This window comes from Montipora foliosa, chromosome 13, assembly GCF_036669935.1.
Source record: "Montipora foliosa isolate CH-2021 chromosome 13, ASM3666993v2, whole genome shotgun sequence".
Classification (NCBI taxonomy): domain Eukaryota; kingdom Metazoa; phylum Cnidaria; class Anthozoa; order Scleractinia; family Acroporidae; genus Montipora; species Montipora foliosa.
Window position 1 is genome coordinate 19,703,714 of NC_090881.1, and position 10,000 is coordinate 19,713,713.

Below are 10,000 nucleotides of genomic sequence, written 5' to 3' on the forward strand. Positions count from 1 at the left end.
ACAACACTGTATCATGTAACAGCAATCTTATTACAACTATGGTACCATATGAAACACTGATTATTTCCTAACAAAATGTAGTCATTATTGTGATGTAATAAGTTACCTTGGCAACAGGAAAGCCCAGCGAAAACACCCTATATTTTGGCTTTACTTGCTCATATCTCAAAAACTTAAACTTGGTCACCCCTTTATTATTGCTGAAAGGCCAAGATACTACAGTTTGTACTACAGAATCACAGCCACCTTTAAAAAATCGCAGAATTAAGGTGGCTCTGAATCCACTGTACAGATTATTTTTAAACTTTGCAGGAAGTTTCATCTTGCCCTTCTGATTACTTTCCAGAAATAAATAAATGGGGGGTCACCGAGTTTTTGAGATATGAGCACCTAAATACAAAGTAAAGGGTGTTTTTACAGGGCTTGCCCATTGCCACGGTGACATATTACATCACAATAATGACTGCATCTTGTTCAGCAATAATTGGTGGGGGTTCTAGTGCCGGTCCTTCTAATAAGAGCATTACTTGGAAGAATTTAAAATTTGTATAACCGTTATTTCTAAAGATGTATCTATTAGGCATATGAAACATAAAGTCCTAGGTAAAAAGAGATTCATGATGTGTTTATCGTTGCTGTGTGTTTAATACTTTTGATCAGTTGGGGGCATTTAATTTAGATGGCTTTTTGGCTTACTGTTTTGCTGCACCTTTTCACTGTGTGTTCTTTTTGCAGAGCCTTCTTTTTCTGGGTCCTTCAGTGATAACAAACATTACATGATCCCGAAAGTAAAGGTAACTGCATGTTTTTAGACATGATCAAGATCCGTAGCCATTTTCTTTTTAAAACTACAGCGTTGAAAAGTTAAGTAAAGGCGAGTTTGTTTCGCTTTCAAAAAGCAAAATAAAGCAGCGCGCACACGTCGTATCTAATGAAGAACTTTCGAATGAGTTCTGATTGGCTTAGAGTTGCTTTGTTGCTAAGTGAAATTTCACGCTCTATTGGCTCGTTCGGCGAACAAGCTACACTACGTCACGAATATTTATTCACGATCATCATGTCCTTGAAGCGTAAGCGATCTGTTCTTTCGATAAAAGATAAACAGGCTATAATTTTGCAATTAGAGAAAGAAGAAAAAGAAACCAAATCGTCAACTGAATATGGCGTTAGTAAACGGCAGATATCTGATATCTGCAAGAGCAAGGAAAATATCACACGTGTACCGGTATTCACAACGGACAGTAAAGTTGTAGACCACATTGTTTTCGACACGCTTTGTAAATGTTTTGTTTCACGATGAAATGTCGCTTTCTTAATTTAATCAGTTTTTGTTCCTCACTAATATTCATATTCTCGATTATCTGGACTATTTCGTCTAGTCGTAACGAGTCCGGATAATCGAGGTTCGACTGTAGTCCATTTGGGTAGTCGGTGGACTGGGGGTAAGTATTTTGTCCCTCACCGTTTGTAAAAAATGTTCTGTAATGATTTGATTGCTCAAAAAATCATGGGCTGACAAACTTCCTTGGGAAACCCCCTGAACATTTCAGTCGGTATAGTTACTGTATTACTAAGCTTGGATTTAAGGCTTCTTCAATAGTTTTGTTTCTGGTGGTTGCGTGTGTTGGAGCTTCGTGTTCATTTGGGCATGGGCCACACTTTCAGACCTTTGAACATATAGAATCTTCTGATTCTGCCCTTAACACAGCTTAATATAACATAGAGATCTCCTTAAGGGAGTCAATCATACTCCCTGACATGATCACTCTAATCATGCAATACAGGCCTCAACAACTGCAGAGCCAGAGTATTGCAACACGCAAGGCTCAACAACTGTGGACGGCACCAGATCTGAAGGTATCAATAACTTAATATGTTACATTCTTCAAGTTCATCTATCCTCAAATATATTATAATCGTTAGCTGATGTATCTCCACAGATTTGTGTATCATACTCTTTGTTACAATCTTATTTGCTTGATGTTAAGAAACTATTGCTTCAAAATGGTCACCCAGTTGACATGATATTCCAAGTAACCCTCAATTCAATCTTTTAGCTTCCCAAAAGTTTATGAGCATCATGTAATCCCTTTTTTACCATATGCAGGCTTTGAAAGTGACTTTATTACATGACATCTCAAATCTTGTATTAGTATTATGAATGAATATTGTTGTAATATAATAATACACCTGCCAGCTCAAGTTATTTTTTCCCTTTCAAAGATCATATTCCTTGATCTCAAAAAGCTAGTATTGTTTATTGTTCTCAAGGTATAATGTAGTTTCCAGTCTTTAACTTATGGTGGCTCAAACACTTTAAACACTTTAAAGACACTCGCTTTAGAATGAGTGATACTACAACACTGTATCATGTAACAGCAATCTTATTACAACTATGGTACCATATGAAACACTGATTATTTCCTAACAAAATGTAGTCATTATTGTGATGTAATAAGTTACCTTGGCAACAGGAAAGCCCAGCGAAAACACCCTATATTTTGGCTTTAGTTGCTCATATCTCAAAAACTAACTTGGGCACCACTTTATTATTGCTGAAAAGTAACCATAAGGCCAAGATACTACAGTTTGTACTACAGAATCACAGCCACCTTTAAAAAATCGCAGAATTAAGGTGACTCTGAATCCACTGTACAGATTTTTTTTAAACTTTGCAGGAAGTTTCATCTTGCCCTTCTGATTACTTTCCAGAAATAAATAAATGGGGGGTCACCGAGTTTTTGAGATATGAGCACCTAAATACAAAGTAAAGGGTGTTTTTACAGGGCTTGCCCATTGCCACGGTGACATATTACATCACAATAATGACTGCATCTTGTTCAGCAATAATTGGTGGGGGTTCTAGTGCCGGTCCTTCTAATAAGAGCATTACTTGGAAGAATTTAAAATTTGTATAACCGTTATTTCTAAAGATGTATCTATTAGGCATATGAAACATAAAGTCCTAGGCAAAAAGAGATTCATGATGTGTTTATTGTTGCTGTGTGTTTAATACTTTTGATCAGTTGGGGGCATTTAATTTAGATGGCTTTTTGGCTTACTGTTTTGCTGCACCTTTTCACTGTGTGTTCTTTTTGCAGAGCCTTCTTTTTCTGGGTCCTTCAGTGATAACAAACATTACATGATCCCGAAAGTAAAGGTAATTTCATGTTTTTAGAAGTCGTCCCATGTAATTTTGAGGCTATTAATACAGTGCACTGTGCAAAGCAGTTTGTTCATCTCGAGTGGCCAAGAATACAGCTTCTAAGGCTCTTTCCTATTGTACCAGCACAACTTTGGCATAACATGTGCCATTTTGCTAAAAGTAAAATAATGGGAGTGGGTTTGAGACAACATTATTAGAATCGTGACTTGGTTGCTTTATTTACCTAGTAATGTTCTGTCAAACATCAGTCTGTCTGGGAAGTCAGGACAGCTTAGTGGTTTTCAACCATGCCTTCCACCTCTGTGACCCAGGTTCAACCCTTGACCACAAGGTCATATGTGGGCAGAGTTTCTGTTGATCTCAATCTTGCTTAAAATTTCAGTGTGTAAATGCAACTTATTACCTATGCAAAACACAAGTTTAAAAGTCTGAAAGCCTGTAACTCCTGTGCTGCTTATTTATTATATTCATCTGTGCACACATGCCTTGCATTCTTAAACTGGTGAGTCTTTGACATCATTAATTTTTTCTCGTCGATCCAGCTCTCAAGATTTTAAAGTTAGTAATGGTGGACGTGATCATATAAGAAATTTCCAGTTAAAATAAACAGGTTTCTTTTTTAAAGTAAGGCTTAAAACTTGGGTAACTTAGTGTTTTAGTTCCCATAGTTTTGATATCCAAAGAAAAAGAAGAGTTGGTTTTTTTGGTCAAAGTAAGCACTTTGAGATTGCTATTTCTGTCAGTTATCTTTAACTGCTGGTCTAACATTTATTTTGTTGAATGCCCTGTGGCTTAGGACCGAGCAGCTGTGACACAAAGATTACAAAGTCGACGAGATGAAAGGATTCCTGAGCATTGGGAAACACTTTTGCAACTGAAAAACGTGAACATTGGTCTCAACTGTGCTATGTACTCCAAATCACGTTATCGATTCATGGAAATCGTAAGTTTTAACAAAAATGCTGTTATCATGTTAGCCTTTAAGCGTTGCACAATGATTTAAATTTAAGGTTGGGGTCCTTTCTTGTGAAAGGACAAAAATGTTTGAACTGCAGAAAGAAGAATGTTAAGATATGGATGATATTACACGGTGGCGAGAAGATTTGAATTTTAATGTTCTCGTGGCAAAAACAAAAAATTCACATCTTGAGCTTTTTTTTAATTTTCTTTCATTATATGGTCAGTGAATGTACATGGTAGAGATTAAAAAGCAGGCTTTAACACAAGTACTGGGTATAATTTGATACAAACCAAAAAAGCCAGGAATCGTGACATCGTTGCTAAATGTGACAACCCGTGTTACGTGTACATACTCAGGCGAAAAATACATGTATGCCACTTGGTTCCTGGATGTAGTAGCCATATTGATTCTTTGAGTGTTTTAGTTCCCGGTAAAACGCTCTCGTCCATATAATAAAGTAGATTATCAGAGGTATGAAGAGTAACGAAAGGAAAACCCGAACTTATAGGCTCGAATGGGATTTGAACCTATGACCTCTGCGATGACAGTGCAGTGAACTAACTGCCAATTGTGCTACCAGCAGACTAGGAGGTGGTCATTTCACTGCTACTTATGCATCTATCGATGTAAATCCCGCAGGGGTGGGGAGTGCGGGCAATAGGCGGGAATTTGGTGCCTGAGACTATCCCCCCTGCCGGGAACAGTTACCAAGTCTGTCCCTAAGTCATGCTTCAGTTGGAAAAAGGTAAGAAGTTTTGCCATAATCCGTAATTTATACTGTCCTCTAAGCAGGTATTGTCTATTTTGAGAAATTTTTTATCCTTAAGTTCCCATCTGATTGAAATTGAATTCCACCACAAGTTCAGAGTATTTACGGGCTACTGATCCGACCTGTTTCGACATGCTGAACGTATAAATCATGAACATACCCTGTTTCAAATGCTGCTTTATTTGTTTTATATATTATTATAGTATTGTTTGTTCAGAATCTTTGCCCCAGGCTGGGCCTTTTTTTGACACTTTTGATTGATGTTAGTTTCCTACCCTGGGTAATTGATAAAAAAATGTTAAGAATTGTCAAATCCCTACCCCTTGCCCACAATTTCCCCCCCCCCCCCACCCCCCAAACGGGATTTACATTGATAGGTGCATTAACGCACGTTCTTAACCCATTGACTCCCAGGGGTTCCCCATTGACGAGTAACATCGTCAATGGGGAACACTAAGCACTGGTCTGGTGTGGACATTAAAGGGTTAATTGCGGTATCGAGTTCTTTCTTAGTGGATGCAATAATCAAAGATTAAAGGTGGCAAAATGCTATCCACCAGCCAGGAAAACCAAAGATACATGCGGCTACATGTAAGTGAAAGTGCACTATATTTTCCAAAATGAGAAGTTTGTAAACTACAGTTGTTTCCAGGAAATAAAATTTATTTGTAAATTAATGTATTGAGCACTCACAGGACCTCTTTTTGTACACAATAATTCCTCTTTCCTCAGTGTATATATATGTCCTTCATATATAGTCTTCATGCTCACTCCTTTACTGGTTTTTTTCCACGCTCACTAAGTGACCGGTCATGACCAGCTCCCAGTGGCCGAGCTCCATTGATAGAGCACTTCACCGGGTTTCTTAGAGGTTATGGGTTCAATTCCCATTCAGGTCTGAATCTCTCAGGCTTTCCTTTCGAACTGCTCATTAATAAGTAACATTGATAACTGTGATCATCTAATAATCTTGCAATGAAATTGGTCAGATAGTCTTGTTGCCATGTTTGACAAGATTGGGGCATTCAGTTTTGAGGAAAGATATTTCAATCTTTTTTTGAATTTCATGTTTCTGTGGAAATCCAAAGAACTGCATTGTAACATCAGATCTGATCTCTCTAGGTTTCCTAATTGAAAGAGTTCAAACTAAGAACCTGTTCCTCGACCTCTGGTTGGCTGATTTAATCTACGTATTTGCTGTAATTGGCAAGCGATTACTTTGACCTTAGTTTTCAATACTTTGTTTCGTTTAACACACAAATGTAAACAAATCGCATGTTATTGTCTTCTTAGGTTTCACCAAACACACCGTTTGGAAATCTGAAGGATTATGTGCTAGATGGACGTTGCCATAGTTATGTCATGATTAAGATTTTATCACAGTTAGCATCCGCGCAAACTTATCTCCATGAAAACCACATTGTGCACGGTGACTTTCGGAGTGAACATGTGAATGTGTTAGGGCCTTGTCAGGTATGTGAGAAACAGTTAAAGTACTACATCAAAAAGAAGAAGAAGAAATTGTTTATTTGCTCTCAGAATTTGGGATAATTAATGTAAATTACTAATGGTAGGCGCGATGGCCTCATGGTTAGTGTGCTCGACTCCGGAGCGAGTGGTCCGGGTTCGGGTCCTGGCCGGGGACATTGTGATGTGTTCTTGGGCAAGACACTTTACTCCCACGGTGCCTCTCTTCACCCAGGTGTATAAATGGGTACTGGCGTAATGCTGGGGGTAACCCTGCGATGGACTAGCATCCCATCCAGGGGAGAGTTTAAAATACTCCTAGTCGCTTAATGCTACGGAAACCGGGAAAGTGCTCGGAAAGCGCTTACCTACTAATGCTAAACACATTAAACATAAAATGGACAGTTAAAAAGCAAGTGTAGGTATTTAAGAGCATGATTCCACAACCCCAAAGTTATGGAGTTAGCTAGCCTTCATCCAGTTTAAATCTAAACGAACGAAAAGAGATGAGGAAGGCAACAGCTAGGGGGTATTGTATTGATACTGAAATCAGAAGAATTTGAGGTAATTTCCACTTGCAGGCATTGATGAGAAAGAAGGTATCGTTTTATGCTTTTTAATTAAGGGCTTCAAAGTGGCATTGGATATACCCTTTCAAAGATCTGTTGTGATGCCTCATGATAGGAAATTAATGCTCCATGAAATTAAGGTATTGGAAATAAACGCGACTTAAATTAACACGAGTTTAATGTAAAACGACTTTCGAATAAAGAAAATTAATGCGAAGGAGAAAGTAGAATTTCACAATTAACGCGATTAAGACACAGTTGGTGCTGACCACTGGAACAAATTTATTCAACACTGGATGCGAAATAAATCACTGAACAAAACTGAGCCCACTGGTCAACAAACAGTCCTCAAAATTCTAATTAATGCAGGGGTTAATGGAAGGAAATAACGCTTGTACCATATTTTATTGTTTTTTAGGTGTTATGAATGTCTGGAAGGTGTCAAAATTAGGGTTAAAATGGTGGAAATTAAGAGTGCGGAAATTAACGCTGCACTTAATTAACGTCGCAAAAATAATGCTGAACATAATTAGTGCAACTTAAACTAATGCAAATTTTAACGATTCGCGTTAATTTTGTGGAGCGTTAATTTCCTATAATAAAGTAAACAGCAAGGGCTAATGATAAGTGACTGGACATCCATTTCACACAATGGAGAAAGCAATTTAAAGGCAATGCACCTTTCAAGCAAGGCACAAGGAAAGAGTTCATTCTCGGAACCTCCTTCATTATTATTTTCTCATGGTGGTAAATTCTCTTTTGCTTATGTGACCTCAAGTGAGTATGCTATTGTGTTTTTAAAACTTGAGTCTGTTGCTCAATGTCTGTTTGTTGATATCAGCTCTGGACCTTTATGTCCTTTCTCTTCATACTTTTGATTGATCCTTTTCATTTGGATATCTTTTAGGTTCAAGTTGTTTGCCTGGGTCATTCGAAATATTTGAAAGCCGGTGAAGTGAACATCAAGTCTGGCAAGGTTCAGGATACCATGCCTGCAGATGCAATTCGTTGGTTTGTAAATTACATGTGGATATTAAGAAACTTAGTTTAGTTTAGTTTAAACTTATATAAATTATATTATTGGTGAAAGCTAGGCACTCTCAGCACTGAGCCACTCTGTCCATTTCAGAAAATACCACAGTATTCTTTGTCCCCCCCCCCCCTAATTTTGCATATTAAGCATTGTTTCCATTTTCTCTTGGGACCATTGTAAATCTCAAGATAAACTGGAAACAATGCTTATGCAAAACTTTGCTCTTCTCTCCAACTGCAACATCTATCGTGTCTCGGAATACAGACAATTAATGTCACAAATTGTCCCCCAAATGCTGCTCCCCAAGTAAATATAAACAGCTGCATTTACCCTGTGGTGAAAGTAACGTTAACCTGTATCGTTCTTTATTTTTGGAAATGGGTCGCAAAGGTTTAGGCTAAATGGACGTGTTGGATGTTGAAATTGGGCGTACATCCAATTAGGTGCATTTTTCAACATATTAGTGAACCAGACGTTATTGGCTGTTGAAACAATGACTTCTTTTGTTTGGCGGGTGGCTTTGAAACAGGAATATCAAAACTGAGAAAGTTTAAGACAACATTTTAAACAGTGAAGATCGCTCATAAAAATTTAAAGACGCCTCGTTTCGGGCATCAACTCACTGATGAAAATAAATATGACAGACGAATAAGCTGAAGGGTACAAAGACAATTTCCCGTTTTTCACAGGAGTGCATTTGAAGTGATCACAGAAGGTATTTACAGCTATGCTAGTGATGTGTGGGCATTTGGTGTTGTGTTGTGGGAACTATATGCGGCACTCGCGTTTCGTCGTAAAAGAAGTACATTGGCAAGACCCTACTATGAATTGACGGATGATCAGGCAAGTTAATACCTTACAAAGTGATGTCTGAATTGTAAGAGGAGAGAAGTGAAAAATACAGGAGAGTTAAAATAACTTCAAGTTATAAGCGCAAAGGAGTGGAATTAGATGGTGTATGAAAAGGAAATCATATGAACTTGCTCATGCCTTTCGTGATTTATCAGCGCTCGTGATGTTAATTTTGAAAGTTCTCAAAATTACAGGTTGTGCAATTTGAGAACTTTCAAAACATCACTAGTGACCATAAATCACGAAATGCACAAGCAAGTTCATACAATTTTTTGTTAGTTATATTCTCCTCAAAATTACTTGATCGCCTTGTTTCCATAGAAACGTCCGTATTGCACTCTATAACCTATTTGTGCATTCATCATTGAACAATCATAAACGCAATATTCTTTCTGGTATATATTAAAGGGGCTATGTAACGTTATTTTAGGATGTTCAGGGGAAATCTGTAGTTAATTACGAGTTTAAAACTGGTAATGGTAATGTGGAATTCCCTTACTGATCGTTTCATCACAAACAACCTTTATCTAGGCGATTTTCCATGAACTTGAAAATCGTTGGGCTGACTTTTTTGATGATTTTCCAAATACAGTCTGTTTCAATCTTCTCCATTTGTGTCCATCCATGCTTCCTGGCCTTTCCTTTTTGTGTGTTTCTTTTATTTTTTTCAACAGTTTTTAGTTTTGGGCATTTTGGGTGCCATGAAATAGCCCACTTCAGAATATACCATAATACTCTTTGTTTGTCCCCCCAAATTTTGCATAAGCATTGTTTTTGTTTTCTCTTGGGACCAGTGTAAGTCCCAAGAGAAACTGGTAACAATGCTTATTCAAAATTATTTTGGGGAACACTGAAAGAGCATTAAGGTATTTTCCGAAGTGGGCTATTATATAATTTTGCATAACATTGCCCCTTTAATAAGAAATTTTAAAAAGTATCATCATAAAATTTAGCAATGATCTTATACATTATATATTTATATACAGACTAATCCCTTCATTAAAATTCATCACCCCTACGTTTCTCAGCTACCAAATTGAGCCTCAATTAAACCTCCAGAAAACTGGATGAGCATTTTATTTAGAATGTATGCAAAGAAAAAAAAAAGACTGTTAACCCATTTACTCCTTAGGCCCCACAGAATGCCCCCAGTTGACGAGGAAAATGTGCTGATTCTGCATTT

The 10,000-nt window shown here is 37.5% G+C and overlaps 1 protein-coding gene across 8 annotated transcripts in view; it reads left to right on the forward strand.

The window, feature by feature from the left end:
• LOC137982234 (uncharacterized) overlaps nucleotides 1-10,000 on the forward strand; it is a 51,399-nt gene that overhangs the window by 34,248 nt on the left and 7,151 nt on the right. For 5 of the 8 annotated variants that reach the window (XM_068829306.1, XM_068829307.1, XM_068829308.1 and 2 more), the window contains 7 exons: nucleotides 736-794; nucleotides 1,785-1,857; nucleotides 3,102-3,160; nucleotides 3,963-4,109; nucleotides 6,190-6,369; nucleotides 7,840-7,943; nucleotides 8,655-8,808. In XM_068829306.1, coding sequence (XP_068685407.1) covers nucleotides 736-794; nucleotides 1,785-1,857; nucleotides 3,102-3,160; nucleotides 3,963-4,109; nucleotides 6,190-6,369; nucleotides 7,840-7,943; nucleotides 8,655-8,808 — 776 coding nt within the window. Of the gene's footprint in view, nucleotides 1-735; nucleotides 795-1,784; nucleotides 1,858-3,101; nucleotides 3,161-3,962; nucleotides 4,110-6,189; nucleotides 6,370-6,988; nucleotides 7,322-7,350; nucleotides 7,710-7,839; nucleotides 7,944-8,654; nucleotides 8,809-10,000 lie in introns of those variants that run through there. The other 3 variants (XR_011118641.1, XR_011118642.1, XM_068829310.1) reach the window with 3 other exon arrangements.